The following is a 15,463-nucleotide window of genomic DNA, read 5'->3' as shown; positions in this document are numbered from 1 at the left end:
TATTTTTTTAATAAAAAAAATTAAAAATCTGCAAAAGTTTTCTGCAGACTGCATATTACCACTTATGACCCTTATCTCCCCTCCCCTCTCCCCACTGGACCTAGGAATTCGCAGACAAAAAACTGGGTCAATTTCTGCGCCTGCGTGTGACGAGTAGCCGCTGTATAAACTCACAACAACCAGATTCCGTTTACAGATGAGTTTTTGAAGACCATATTTTTACTAAAAAAAATGTCAGGAGCGGAACATGAGGCAAAACACGAGGCAAAAATGGTATCTATACCCTTATCCTCAGATGACGAAGTCACTTCTGGAGGTAAAGATGGCTGATTTGGATAAAAACGCTTACTAAAAGTAGAATCAAAAGATTAGGAAGTGCAATATCTACGACACACACAGATGATTACAATTATAAGTAACTTAAGTACATATGGTCACAATATATAATAAAATATAATATATGCGTCTATTTTTCATAATTCAAGGATTTTATAGAAATAGTAGTCCCAGTCATCACATGGAAAGAGGAGATAATGTAACTGTATCAGGTATGTGTACTCTTCTAGTGTTTTCATGAGAACTTAATTAACTTACAACTGTGACTGTAAGTTATTACTTATGCAGTAGTCAATTGAAACCCCCAACCCCATGGTCCCAAGGAAGGGTGGGGGATTAGACTTTGACCCTGTACAAAATAGAGAAAAGTCCCCACCCCCTCGGGACAAAACCACAGTCAAATGCCCCTTCCCCTCGGGCTGCGAACTATAGGCAACTACCTGGCGACAACAACAAGACATCTGAAATAAGCCTTTGTCTTTCAAAGCCAGTACACCTCAGCAAGTACATTTGTGCCAATAACCATGAAGATAACAATTACTAAAAAATGAAAAAATAAAGCATCTTCATCTGGCATTATCTATCATTCATATTTGTTTTTGCACATTTCACTGTGCAGCTTGCCACACAATGATACATAGAATTGCTTGCTACAGAAGAGAAAGAGTCTCAAACCTGACTGAGATGACTTTTGCAAAGTGCATTTGTGATGTTATTTATTTGTCTCCAATGTCAATTCCCCCACCCCCTCAGGACAGATTCTCGTTCACAAGTGCTTTAAGCCCCCACATTAACCCCGCACTTCCCCAGGACCATGGGAGGTTTGAATGACTAGTGCATTAGTAATAAAATACAAAGTTGTTATCTTTCTGTTTATTTTAATCTCATACAAAAATATTTACTTCACAGGCAATGTTGATGAGGAGGACGCAGAAGAAAAAGCAAGAATCATATCTGAAGTGCTAGAACTACAAAACACCCTAGATGGTATATGCTTCAGTTGATATGACAATTATGATTATTAGACAAGCCAATCTATAAGTTTTGTTCACAAGAACTTGGATAATAGTGAACTTAACATTTTTTTATAGATCTATCACAAAGAGTTGACGCCATTAAAGATGAGAACTTGAAGCTGAAATCAGAAAACCAGGTACCTTTAAACATAAAGTTTTATCATTAACTTCAGGGTTTTCAAAACGTTCCTTAAAGGATTCACAGTTTGTAAGCTTGGCAGCAGACTGGGATTTGCATTGCACGAGAATCTCGAATCACATAAACTGTGGCAAACAAACATTAAAATGTGTATATGAAGGGCTAAAAGGAAGATGCTGCTGACACAAATATTTGCTAAAGCTTATTGTTTACTTCTAGGTTCTTGGGCAGTACATAGAAAATCTTATGTCAGCTTCAAGCGTATTTCAACCTACTAACACTGGCAGTAAAAAAAGGTAAGCACAACTACCATTCTTTTCACTTCCCATGGAAATGGCGGTGGACGTCACAAATCAGGCCCCTAGACAGAAAGGAAGGGGGGGGTTGAAGATCCACCCCACTCTCCTGGAAGTCTGCACAAACAGGGAGTTAGCACAAGATACCTGCTTGTTTTCAGCCACCCTTCTTCCTCCTTACCTCCTCATACCATATAACGCCTATTGATTTTGCTTTTATTTCTTTAACTTTTTGTTGCCTTTATGACAATGCCTCCAAAATTTCTGTTCTTCCCTAGTTCATCACTTTCAAGGATGACAGAAGGAAACAAAATTGGGGGGTGCACTTTGGTTTCGTTGAATAAATATGTTTTGTTTTAGACAGCAAATTATGAAGAGAGGACTGGACCTTTTTCTGTCACCATCCATGATCTTATTTCATATGCATGGCTTTAATAGTGGTGAGGTTTTGTTGTTTTGTAGGCAAGGCACAAGCAAATCAGCTTCAAAGAAAGGAGAGAAAAGATAGATTTACATCTATATGACATTCAATGTCTTTTGTAAATAATAGCAGAATGTTATTTAAACGAAGTGACAGAAACAGCATTATGTACAATACCTGATCACTCAAAAATAAAATGTAGAAATGAATGGAATTCATTATGTATCACTAATCTGTGAACTTCTGACTGTTTTTTTTAAAAAAAACTTAAAAACCATCAAACATGTGTTTAATTACACAGAGCGCTGGCTACTATTTTTTAAAGTTGACTTCAGTTTTATTTGAACTAAAAAGATAAATGACTTCCACCTCCTACTTATCAATCTCCACTGCCTTTTCTGAAAGTTAAAGAAAGCCATGTCTAAGATGGTTTGCTGATCTCTTTTTCTTGCCTGGCATTTTGATAGTTAAATTAAAGTTTAGCAGCTTTTTTTGTTTGATTTCAAATTTGTCTAAAAACCCAAGCTATTATTTAGCCATACAACAGTTCTATCACACTCCTTGAGAACCTGTTTTAAAATAACCAACCTTGTTTGAGCTCATTTTGCATTTATTACTATTTTGTAAAAGTCAATGTAGTAGTCGGCGAGTTAAAGAAGCTGCACCTTTCTTGACCCAGCCATTAGGGTACATTGGCTGTCTTATGGTGTATACAAGTTTTCTTATAGGGGAGGGGAGGTCAATTTCAGTCCAGGAAGACAGTGTAAGCAGGGTAAGGTCTACTGCAGAATACCTAGTTGAAGATCTCATATGGGTTGCTGTTCAGTCATGTCATGAATATATTTACAGGCCCTGTAGCCCGAATTTTGAGCAAGGGGATGGGGGGGTTCATTTATCCATAAAGCCATCTATTTTCTCTCAGGTAGCTTGACCCCCGGGGTACATTCTATATCAATTAGACGGGGATCATTGTCTTATCTTCTAGGGTGTAAGTTTTGAGCCTTGGATATCTTTTAGGGGTGAAAATTAGAATGCCCAGATTTTTTTTTTTAGGGTGCTATCATAGCAATCGCTCATCTAACTTGTAGCTCATGGAAGAGCTTGGAAACGTGTTAATTTTCCATTAGAGTCAACGTTTTAAATACAATTTTTTTACATTTGTTTGAGGTATCTTTCAGGGGGTAAATTTGTGCCAAACCACGCCCACTTTAGTATCTTTTAGGGTAGTTTTCGAAAAATCCCGACAATGATCCCCATCCGTTTGATATCAACTCATTAAATGAGTTGGTTATTACAATCAGGAAGTGTGGATACTTTGAAAACCATCCAAGAACTTGCTGATGGGTCATGGATCAGGTGTATAGGGGAAGGGAGGGTTCAGAGGGAAGGGCCATATTCACCAACCAATAGATATACAAAGACAACGAAGTATTTGAAAGAAATCAACTTTATTTTAACTTTATACCAAATAATACAGATGAGATGCATATGTTCGTTCTATACCTTTCCTTGTGACACAAAGCAAAAGTACTCTTTTGAAAAATGACCAAATACGAGTCACGGAGGGAAAAGTATTTAAAAAAGGCATATCATCACTCTATATAATCATTCGCAAGACATTAAAAATATAGCCACTAAAAGAATAGAACTGTTTCACACACACACACAGATGATTATGTCACCGCTAAAACAATAAAAGAAATTTGAACTGAAATCATCAGATGTAGTGTGAAATAGCCCTATATCACTATCAAATAACACACAACCCCAAATAAAGGTGGTCAAAGTGATTCTTTATTGAGACAAATGAAGTTCAATACATGTTCATGGGTGCTGAGGGGCTGGGAGGTCTCATGTGTTAAGGAGGATGTTGAACAAGATGCATGTATGCATGGAAGATGCTCGCACAACAGTGGTGTGTAACCACCATTCAATCTGCAAGATCTATTCCAAAGAATCCAAAAATAAAAATGTTCGCTTCTCTAGCCGATGTATATTATAATTTCTGTTCAATTCCACAAGCCTCTTTATTATCAGGAATACCAAGATTCTCATTCAATTCAATCTTAACATTTAAATCTGAAGTAGTGTCCATTTTTGTACTAACATCACTCCCTGTTTGCTTTTGTGAACCACCATCAAGCGATTCTAATTCTTTGATCTTCTCATCTGGTGTAGGAGAGTGGACAGTTTTATCATTCGCATCTGATGCAATTACAATCACAGATTTGCCATTCTTGTCTGATTCAGTAGGCAGAGCACTGCCGATTTTGTCTTCTAACAGCTGAGAAGTGACAGACTTGTCTGATGAAGTTGAGACATTAGTTGTGCTAGCCCCCACTGTTATATTTACATCAGCTTTACTCGACTCCTCGGTGGAACTTACATTCTTACTCTCAACCTCCAATACCGTGGAAACAACAGTTTTGCTAGACTGGACATTGCTATCACTGTCTGATGGAACAGAGGGCACAACCTTACTACCCTCGTCTGATGGAGTAAAGGTTATGACTGAGCTATTTTTATCAGATGCGTTACAAGTAGTTGTCTTGCTATTTCCTGATAAAATAGCTTTGTCATTTTTCTCTAAGATTTCTACCTCACCCACTTTCTCAACCTTCACCTCTACTTTGCTAATCCGTTCTTCCTCTTCGTTCCCATTACTTTCTTGTTTAACCTCCACATTCATGGCTACCTGGTTACCAGCTTGTGATTCTATTAGCGCTCTCTGGTCCACTACTGTTTTCTTCTCGTCCAAGTCCATTGCCTCTTCCTGAGATTGCACTGACTCTAATTGCTCCTCGACTTTCTCTTGTTTGATATTTGGCTCGTCTAGGGTGGGCGACTGGAGTTCCTCACCTTCCTCGACCTCTAGTTCTGCCTCCTCCACACTCAACTATACAAATTGTATGTGAATAAACGCGGAAGAGGTATTATTATGCAAGAACCAGGTCAAGGGGAAAGAAAAACAAAACAATTTGGTTAGGATTTTTATCATTAAAAGTCATAGTTTACACTGCTACAAGATCATTCCATACAAAAGTCACAACTGGCATAACTTGCAGCAAACAACAGTAAAATGACTGTGCCAGGGCGAGCAACACACAAACTGACTTTATTAATAAACACACAAAGTAATTTAATTAATAGACAAACAAATGGGTAGAGATATTGTAAAGACAAGAAGTGGAACACACAAAGATGCTGCAATTTCATTGGCAAAAAATAGGTAGCAATAAATAATGGCAGCCAAAAAAGCCTGAAAGAAGTTGAAACACCGAGAAGACAAACAAATGACGATAAAATGGACTAAATAATGCTCTTCTAAAATAAGATAAATTCTACTGATATACTGCTTCAAAACCCCCACCTTTGAATCCAGGTAACAGAGTTTGTGGTAGGTCTGTTGAAAAAGGATAGAGGACAAAGAGTTTACGGATGACATAAAGTATAAAAACAGCACGACAGAAACAGAAATGTGTTACTTGCCTTTCCTTCGAAACGCAATGCATCTTTGTAATGCCACTCTTCATTGCTCTCATCCCAAAACTGCTCAAACTTCTCAAAGCAAACACTGCAAGACTGCAAACAAAAGCAATACCTGCTTATAAACTTTAAGGCACTTGTCTGACACTGGTTGTGTGGCTTTAATTGGAATTTTTAAATATAATGTCAAATTAGAAAAAAAAATCATTTTCCACAGAATATTTTGTGCTTCAGCATTGGTACAAGACATAAAACGGATTTTAAAATGGATTGAAGGTTTAGGTTGTTACAAAAATATAGATATCATTTGTATTGACTCCCCCCTTCCCGACAATTTGTCACACAGTGCCTTCAATTGTCAAAACATCCTGGGGAAATAATGATACCATTTTGGAACTCTGCAGTCATCACTGAAGAAGATTGCACAGAGAAAGTTGTGGGGAACCTATGGAGAGAGGTGAACAGGAAAATAAGACCTACCGCTTCTGCATCTGTGTCGCTTGCAAGGACAGGACAGCTTTCAGAATCCGTGGCCTGCTGTGCATCAGGCTCATCAGCCCTCTCCAAGTCAAAGAATGAACTATGGGCTAAAAAAAATAAAGAGGTGATGGTACAAAAAATGAATATTTTTAACGTATCAAAAATTACCATTTCTTATAAGGAACACGCCCTGTCTTAGCATTGTTGCTCTCTATCGTCCAAGCAACAAAGATGTGTTCAGATCCCTACCTTTATCTTCTGGATCCATGATTTCCTCATAGTCAAGCCAGTCCTTTGACACAATAAAAATAATGGTGTTTTTAGTGAAAACACAAATGTTACAGGAATATTTAGAAAGTTATTTTCAACACTAGGGGTAAATCCTAATTAATAGGGGGTAATTAGCATAAACCCCCAAGTTAGGTTACATACACTAGAAGAGTCTGCATTAGATAACCAGTGTTGCCCCACCAAATATGAGCAAAAAAATTAACTGTAGTATGTTTGTATTTGTGCTTTTAAACATTAGAATAGTTTTCAAAGGAGGATAAATCATTGTTTACATGATACTCAAGAATGCAGCTTACAACATTGATTATCACACTGCGACCTGACTTGAAATAGCTGTATACTCACCTCTACTGGGATATACCATTGTCTGTGCGCAACACGTCTTCCATCCTTCTCTCTGCGGTTCCTTCTGAAGTGCCAGTCAAGATGTTCCCTATACATTGCTGCCTCCTCTCCTGGAAACCGCAGTCCGCATGAGGAACACTGCGTCCCTTCATACAGCATCATGATAATACCACTGTAGCGTCTAACAAGTAAAAAGTATCAAATTGAGCATCTGATAAAATACCTGCATAAATAGCTTTGATAAACAAATTGCAGACAAGTAGGATATTACAATTTGATGAGGGTTAAAGAGACTCTTTCAACTGCAATTTTGTAATCCTAGGAAAAGATATTGCAATATTTTCAATTCCATTTGGAAAAATAGAACAAAACTTTGTTTTAGATGGCTATTTAAATATTTCTTCACATCATTGGTTCCCCAATATTTAATAAAAACAATAACATATGTTTATTTTAGTAGTTAAATAAATGCATTTCAACCATTGTAAAATTCAATCCACCCTACAGTAAACAAAAAGCTCAATTCTATTCCCAAAGTGCTAGATGATTGATGAAATATACAACTTACTTTTTCAGGTCTTCTGGGTCAAGGCTTATCTCAGGAATTTTGGTTGCTGCTTCTTTACTTTTCTCTATCATCTGCTGTAGTATCAGTTGTGTTAGTGGTACTTCAGCTGGTGCATGGGCAGGAGCAGGGCGAGGTACTGGCAGGGGTGGTTGGCCGGGTGGGGTTGCTACACGTGGAGGAGTCTCTACTTCTTGTGTGACAGTCTTGATGATTCCTGCCTGACAAAGCTTCCGGAACAAGTCATCAACTGTCTTCTTCTCCATTCTGGTTGGTGTTGGAGGTTCATGAGGCATGGGGCTTGCACCTGGGAACAGAGTGTTATTAAATTCAACGGAAACTAAATAAGGTCATTAGATAATACAGAGTAGTTAGATAAACATTAAGAACCATGAAATCTGCTCATGCTAGAACCTACCTCTATGTGGCGATCCCGGTATTAGTGGTGGCCCCTGTAACCCGCCAGGGCCATCAGAGATGGGGATAGGGCCTCCATGGTGAGCTGGCACATCACCCCTTGGTCTTCCATGGCCGAACGCCATGGGTTGGTGTCCATTAGGATGTGGCTGATGTGGAAATGGTCCTTCATGCACTCCCCCTGGTTCCCTGTGAGGCTCCCTGTAATCTGCCATGTGTCTATCCTGTCCCATTATGAGACCAGGGCGATCATGTGTAAGTCTGTCTGGGTGATCATGCGGATGTCTGTCTGGGTGTTCATGCAGATGCCTGTCTGGGTGATCATGCAGATGTCGATCTGCATGCACCATATGAGAATCAATGTCACCCTGCCATGGCCCACTATGACTGATCGGGATTTCAACAGGACCCTGCTCAATAAATGGGTGCCTGTTAATATGTGGTGGTCCATCATGCATGTATGGCCCTTCATCCACTCTGCGTGGGTTTCCTGCTGGGTGCCACTCAGGAGGCATATCCCTTTGGTGCATTCCTCTTCCCATTGGAGTATCAATAAAACCAGGCTCATCTCTGTAAGGGCCATCTCTCCTGGGTGGGCCTCCTCTCCTTCTTCCTCTCCTATTTTTACCACCTCTCCTTGAGCCACCTTCTTCAAATGGTGGTTCCTTGTAAAATCTAGGTCCCTGTTGCCTTGGTCCTCCCTCATGTGGGGGACCGCCTCTGCCATACAACCCTTCTCTGTGTGGCAGATCAATTGCAGGTTTATTCCCCCTCACTGGATGGCCTTCAGGAACCAGCACACCTCTTCTCATTGGTTCTTCTCTGTGCAGTAGATCTACAGGCGTATTCCCCCTCATTGGATGGTTGTCAGATGATGGCCCAGCTCGCATTTGTTCTTCTCTATGTAGCACATCATCAGGCATATCCGCCCTCATTGGATGTCCCTCAGAGAGTGGCCCACCTCTTCTAATTGGTTCTTCTCTGTGAGGGCTACCTCTTCTGACTTCTTGTGAAGAAGATTCATCCATTGCAAGCTGCCCTTTGTCCCCAAGGAGTCCTTTTTTGATATTTGGTTCATCAATTTCTGGAGGGTTTCTTGGTTGAGCCATTGCATCATCACCCTGTTTACGATAATTCCTGCGTCTTCCACCTCTCTGTCGTCTTCCTCTTTTTGCAGGACCTTTTTCTTCAACAGGAACTGCTTCCCCCCTTCTTTTGGGTGCTAACTCGTGTTCAGTCCTGTGACTTTGCACATCTGGGCCAGGTGGTACTAAGCTTTCATTGCCAACATCAGAACTGGGACTTCCTAAAATTGAATTACCTTCTAAACTTGGAAGCCTTTCCGGTCTCTGAACAGGCTGGTCAAGTCTTGCTGGAATGCGAATTTCTCCTAAGTCTGGGATAATTCTGGGACTTCCTATAGCTTCTTCCTCTTCAAAATTCAGACTTCCCTCAACACTAGGCACTTTCACTCTAGGCTCTTCTCTTGGCTTCTGATTACTTTTCCCAACAGACAAATTCTCACCTCGGCCTTTACTTGGCATATCATGACCTGGGTCTACCTTTTGGATGGGTTGGTCAAGCCTTGCTGGAATTTTGATATCACCAAAAGGTGAAACTACTTCATGTTCCTGTTCCATTGGTACATGTTCCTGGTGAAGAATCTGCTTGTCTTCCCACTCCACCTGTCTTTGTAGCTCATAAAACTCAAATAGTTTATCAATCAATTCGACATACTGATCCTTGGAAATAAGACCTTCTGTAAGTCGATTTTCGGCCTGCAGAAGAGTAAATTTTTAAACAACAAATTAATGCCAGACTCATAAAACATGCAAGTGATATCACATCAAAGGTTTAAAAAGTTCTTGTGATATCCTGCTAGCAATTTGCCCAAGTGATAATGCTAGTAACACAACGTATCACAGCTTGTTATTAAGTTATAAAATTATGTTGGATAATACCAGCATAAAACACAAGAAGACAATAGCGTTATCTTGACAATGTAGTCAATAAATGAGAAAAATGTCATGTAAAAAGGGCAAGTCTTATCCCATTTAGGCAAAACCATCATGTTTAAAGGCATACCCTACCTCTTTAAGAATAACCTCTCTATGCTCCAGGCTAAGTTCATGTGGAACATCACACTGTGGGCCAGTTGACTCGTATCGCTGCTGTTTTGGAAGTCCTCCACCCATCAGAGGTGGAATAGATGCAGGGTCAACAGGTTCAGTAGAGCCATGATGCAATCGAATCTCTGATAGTTCCTTTGCAGATAGCAAGGGTTTCGGTTTCTTTGATGGTGGTTCCTTATTCTGCTGTGGAACAGGGCTGGGTCGTTTGCCAGGTCTGGTAACTGGCCCTGCACTTCTCTCATGTCTTTCTGGTGGACTATCATTCCTGGTATTCGGTCTTAAATCTTTCTCATCCCTGTCAAGCTTTTTAAAATGCAGCTTTGGCTTGTCTTTTGACTCCCTTTCTCGTTCTCTCTGGGCTGAATCCCTGCTATTTTTTATATTACCACCCCGGTTCTCTTTCACACCATCAAACTCTTTATTGTTTAATTTATCATTCTCTCTCCTACTTACAACATTCCCATACCCACCTCTTCCCCTTCCCCTGAAACCTCTTCCTCTAAACCCTTCTTTATTATCTACTGAAGGACCAAACCCTTCTAATCTTCTGTCGTTATCTTCAAGGCTTCTTCTTCTACCTTCCCTCCTAAACCTCTCTTGTTGACGACTGGAGCCCCCACGAGTTGGGTGGGGTCTTCTATCCCTGTCATCAGTGGGTGATGAACTTCTGCTTCGTTTCCTGTCATGAACTGATCTACCAGGCACTCTGGGGTAATCTGAGACTGGCTGTCGCAGCTCCTCCCGTCTTCTGACCGGCTCCTCTTTAGAAAATTCCTTTTGGTGAGCACTATGTCTTATGGTATTTACATCAGAGCTCCTGGGTCTATCATTCCAGGTCTTCTGGCTGTGAAACGATTTAGGTTGATCCTTCTGAACCGAAGATTCTTTCCTAGACTGTTCTCGCTCTTGTGGACTTGGAGAACCCTGAATGGCTCCTCGAGAAGATATGCTAGACAGTTGCACAGATCTATTTCGATCTGGATGTAGCTCAATCTTCATTTCTCCTGTGAGCTTCTGTTCTTCTGTACTATTGGTTTCACGAGTTGGAGTCTGTTCTTTATGCCTTAGTCGAGGGTCTCTGCTAGGAACAACATCTTGACTGCCTCTGGTTGGCTCTGCAACTGTCATGACTGGGGTAGTTGTCCATGTTTGAGTTATGCCAGCAAGTACAGAAGTGCTAGGCTGCAAGATTGTAGAAAATTTAGTTTTAATACTCAAAAACTGTGATTGACTTTTTTAAGGATGACTTACTGTTGACAAAACACGGTGAAATTTTGATACAGTGATTCTCAATATAGCTACTCTTACAGACTCAATTTGATTTAAACAGCCATCCTAAGTACTCACTTGAGCAGGTGATGGGAAAAGAAAAGAAATCTTCACCAACCTCATTCCTAAGCTGTTGTAAGAGCTTCTGACGCTCCTGCTCTTGCTTCTTGAGGATAAGCTCCTTCTTGAGTTGATGTTCCTGGATTTCTAGCTCTGTCAGACGAAGCTGTTCTTCTTGCAACCTCTGCAACTCCAGCAGTCTCTGCTGATGCTCATTTTTTTGTATGTCCACTACAACAGGGGTAGGGGCTACTTGAATGGGATGACTTGCAGGACCAAGATTTTCAGTCTATGAGAGCAAAACATGCAAAAATAGACGGAATAAGTTTTGTTTCTATAAATAGTAAGTGGCAATGGCTCTGTCAAAAACATCCATCACTGGAAGAATTGAATACCCAACTTATACTTGGTTACCCCATGTAACCTCAAATGCTTTTAGGTGAATTTGAAAAAAATACCCAACTCTCAAGAATCAATATGCTCTATGTTCAAGTTTAAGAAATTATCCTGAAAGACCTAGTGAGTTTAAAAAAAAATGATGTGGAAAATTATCTACATCAAAATTAATTTTAACAGCTCCAAAAAAGATAATTAATGTTTGATAACTAACATATTGTCAAACCTAAAGATAACTAAACCAAAGCTGTAGGGTACAAGATTTCTGGCACCCACCGATGGTAGTTGCTATATTCTGTTGGGATTTGGGGTCTGGGATTTGTCTGAAAATCATGTCCTGTAAGCCTGAATGTACCTTCATTAAGAATTTGGGATTGATATGTATTGACGGTGACGGAGGTGGTGCTGGGGCGTTGATTGGCCATCCTGGATCAATGCCACGCACTTTCACATCAAGCTCATAAAGCACTTTATTGGAAAAGTATTGTGGCCAGGTGTTACGTAGCTTGTATAGATCTTTTCGGACTTTCTCATCACCCTGAAGAAAAAATGAAATGAGCAATCAATAATCTGTTTTTTACTTTTTTGTTACCGGGTGTGAGGCAACAGTCCACAGAGAAATCTGCTGGTGATTTTTTGTGAAGCAGATAAAGACTTTCTTGGTATAATTGTTTAATATCAGCAAAATGGCTCAACACCAGGATACCAATTATGGCATGTAGGTTTGCTATGATGTTTCTAAAAAAAGCCAACCAGCAATAGTTCTCATCCGTTTACAATGATTTTGGCAGTGTCCCACAATACCAGTTCTCTGTGAATCAAGTCAAAATTATTATTTTCAAGTTAATGTCTATTGAAAAAAAGGATAAATGATTACGATATTAATAGAATATCTATTTGAGAACTGATATTGTGGGACTTAAAAAGTGTATGCCTCACAGTTTTACAATAAGAAACTGAAATTTCAAACAGTCAAAAATTTGTTCAGACAGGACTGTCTTTTTACCTTTGCAAAGACAGCTACAAAAACACTAACAAGGCTTTGTGCAATGAGCATTAGATAGTCTCCTCCCACATTCTTTATGATGGAGTCCAACAAGTAGAGAGAGGGCAACCGATACTGTTGAGCCACCTACAAAGATACATAAATTATACATTAAACACTACATTACGCACTGAAAAGAAACTGACTGAGTGATATTTACTCACTGAAAATTTAATTGAGCAATTTTCACACACGGAAAATATAACTAATTATTGCATCAACAACATTACAAAAAATATGTTTTTTCTACAATAACAACTATATTCAAAACATTTAATTTCAATATTTCTAAAGGAACAAGGCCAGGCGTTCAGCTGGACAAACAGACAGACAAAAAATGGACTAGCATTGGCAGCTTTGTAGTATTACCAACACTACCATATCAGTTTTTTTTAGGAACAAGCTCTCTTGGCTAAATTGAGAGATATGTTTTAAAAGATGTCTGTGTTATACTGATATTTATTTTCAGATACCTCTTGTTTGATTACTTAAAATCAGGATTCAAACATTATTTATCACCCAAGTGGCAAAGTGAAGCTAAAATCAGCACAAAAATGGCTACCCCCCTTAAACCAGAGAACTAGAACAAAAATTAAACTCTCGATGAAAATATGACCAATGATATGCGAAAAGAGAGGAAGATTTTAACTCTATCCTGCTTGATTTTTTTCAAATTACAACAATTCATAGCATAAACTCTACTAGGAATATTCAAAAGGGTTTCACATACCACAGAATGACAATAAACACCGGTATATGTTGAATTACAATTACACACACTGTTACGCGATCTCAGTCTCGCAACCCTACACTTAGCAGCTAAAATATCTACATTTTAGCCTATAAGCTACCACTGCAGAATTCCTCCTTTGAAAGTAAACCTGTAATATAACAAAGCTTTTGTAAAAAAACTTGTTCTAACCACTTAAAGGATGAGCTAATCGCACGGCACAAGCCGCGATTGATAAACATACTACCGTTGCGCAAGTCACGTTGCAGATTCTAAGTTGTAAACAGATAATTCAAAAGCCAAATAGTTTTAAAATCGGCTGTAAAGATACTGTTGGCTCGTAAACATGGCGGAAACAAGGAAGATTCATGAATGGCCCAGAGAAACCGGCACGTAATTCAAATTAAACTCAAATCTTGGTCAAATTTTTTCAAGAATCAGCTCCTCTTGTGCTTCTAGATTTCATATGTGAGGTATAAGTCTACTTCAAGTTTCTAAATATGTTTTATTTTTGCCTTTGAATTGTACGATATATAAGCAAATCGAAGAAATTTATTTTCCCGCTTCGAGTTCCGTTACCACCGGCCATCTTTACTTCGGATTTGAATTGAAAAGGTGTCGATTGTTGGTGGTCCTTACCCTTTTATAGCGTGGTTTCATGATTAAGGAAGACTGCCGACCATAACACTTTTACCAACTCTATTTGATACTACTAAGAAGCGAAAACTGTCAACAACTTCATTAACTCAAACATGTTTGAGAAAAAAAGCTACAGTCTCAGGTTTATTCACATCACATTATCGGGGTTTATATTATGCCTGTAACAGAATTTACTAATAACAAACAGGAAAATTTTATTTTTAGCAGTTCTTTCTGGCCTTATTAAGTATCCTCTCTGAACAACCACGACATCAAACCAATGTATAGTAAAGAAAATTAGAACATTCATAGCACAGGGCTTTAGATTGTAATTCGAAAGAACTCTTCAAGTTCAAACACAAAAGATTTCAACTGGATTCTAGATGTCAAACAAGAAGGACCTGTAAGAACAAGCTCAACTAACGGTGATAAAATAACAACTAAGTATGATCATCCTGCGACCCTACGATATATATGACGAAAAGTAAAAGATGCGATTAAAGTAAGGGACCCAATGTTTTATAGTAGTAAGAATACGATACAAAGGCAGTTTTTGAGTCGTATTTTAGCTTATTAACTGTTGGAAACGGTCGAAATAGCGCGTTTATCTCACCGTTTGGATGCGTTTCTCGATGAGTTTCACGATGCTGGCTGCATACTGGCCGTTTTCTTCAGCCAACATTGTAAGAACATTTATTAGCGGCTTCGAGTTGAATGTGAGATCTGCTAGGGAGGAGGCATACTCTTCGATCGCTCCTTCCTCTTCAGATCCCATCTTGGGGGAATCTTGGAGAAGAACAGCGAAAAGCAGAAGTTGGAAATAAGAAAGCGAAACAAGATGGCGGCGATCGTTACGAAAATAGCCTCTCTTTCACGAGAAGACCACGTGGTCCCCCAAGTAAGGAAGGAACTCTGGGTAATATTTTGAGACTCTGTGGTCTACCTGTGGCAACGGCACAAGATGGGCTCTTTATGAACGAGAACGCTAAATATTATACTCGCGTTAGTATGTTTCTCCACATCTTTTGCTACTCGTTTTACAGCCCCAGAATAACAAAATTGTCTATACCAAACCGTAAAATGGCTCCAATTTGTGAAAGCAGTGAATTTATCAACTGTTTACACTACAGTCACAAGAGATATGACAGAATTAGCAGCCGTACATACTAATGCCTAGTGCACACTAGCAACATAACAACATAACGACATGGGCGCGCGCACTATGTTTAGCCCGACATAACGACATGGACATAATGACATAAAAAACATGTTTTTTCTCCTATGTCGTTATGCCCATGTCGATGTGTCAAAGATAAGAGTGCGCGCGCCCATGTAGTTATGTCGATATGTGCACTAGGCATAAGTGCATATTTAAATCTGTGCGAGATTTATAGTATGCG

The 15,463-nt window shown here is 39.3% G+C and overlaps 2 protein-coding genes across 2 annotated transcripts; one reads left to right on the top strand and one right to left on the bottom strand.

Annotated features, from left to right (window-relative positions):
- Positions 1 to 141: 141 nt before the first annotated feature.
- LOC5521905 (short coiled-coil protein B) lies at positions 142 to 2,422 on the top strand. The gene is made up of 6 exons (XM_001641615.3): positions 142 to 316; positions 486 to 548; positions 1,246 to 1,323; positions 1,428 to 1,489; positions 1,711 to 1,787; positions 2,250 to 2,422. Exons 1-6 carry the CDS (start codon positions 232 to 234, stop codon positions 2,293 to 2,295), a joined length of 411 nt encoding a protein of 136 aa, XP_001641665.3. The 5' UTR covers positions 142 to 231; the 3' UTR covers positions 2,296 to 2,422.
- Positions 2,423 to 3,639: 1,217 nt separating this feature from the next.
- LOC5522006 (pre-mRNA cleavage complex 2 protein Pcf11) lies at positions 3,640 to 14,932 on the bottom strand. The gene is made up of 13 exons (XM_001641733.3): positions 14,677 to 14,932; positions 12,656 to 12,781; positions 12,005 to 12,187; positions 11,312 to 11,542; positions 9,883 to 11,106; positions 7,794 to 9,570; positions 7,379 to 7,682; positions 6,811 to 6,991; positions 6,424 to 6,466; positions 6,175 to 6,281; positions 5,698 to 5,790; positions 5,579 to 5,611; positions 3,640 to 5,104 (listed from the first exon to the last, which is right to left on the bottom strand). Exons 1-13 carry the CDS (start codon positions 14,836 to 14,838, stop codon positions 4,205 to 4,207), a joined length of 5,364 nt encoding a protein of 1,787 aa, XP_001641783.2. The 5' UTR covers positions 14,839 to 14,932; the 3' UTR covers positions 3,640 to 4,204.
- Between the last annotated feature and the right edge of the window lie 531 nt (positions 14,933 to 15,463).

The sequence above is a fragment of the Nematostella vectensis genome, chromosome 10 (assembly GCF_932526225.1).
Source record: "Nematostella vectensis chromosome 10, jaNemVect1.1, whole genome shotgun sequence".
NCBI lineage: Eukaryota > Metazoa > Cnidaria > Anthozoa > Actiniaria > Edwardsiidae > Nematostella > Nematostella vectensis.
Note: the sequence above shows the minus strand (reverse complement) of the source record. Positions and strands in the feature narration are given on the sequence as shown.

Bases quoted from the DNA above. Each gene is read 5' to 3' on its own strand.
- LOC5522006 (XM_001641733.3), bottom strand. From the start codon at position 14,838: ATGGGATCTGAAGAGGAAGGAGCGATCGAAGAGTATGCCTCCTCCCTA. The intron at 9,571-9,882 runs GTAGGGTATGCC...ACTCTTCTGCAG, and splicing joins GAGAGGTTATTCTTAAAGAG to GCCGAAAATCGACTTACAGA. The intron at 6,282-6,423 runs GTAGGGATCTGA...TATTTTTTTTAG, and splicing joins CATGGATCCAGAAGATAAAG to CCCATAGTTCATTCTTTGAC.
- LOC5521905 (XM_001641615.3), top strand. From the start codon at position 232: ATGTCAGGAGCGGAACATGAGGCAAAACACGAGGCAAAAATGGTATCT. The intron at 1,324-1,427 runs GTATATGCTTCA...ATTTTTTTATAG, and splicing joins ACTACAAAACACCCTAGATG to ATCTATCACAAAGAGTTGAC. The intron at 1,788-2,249 runs GTAAGCACAACT...GTTGTTTTGTAG, and splicing joins AACACTGGCAGTAAAAAAAG to GCAAGGCACAAGCAAATCAG.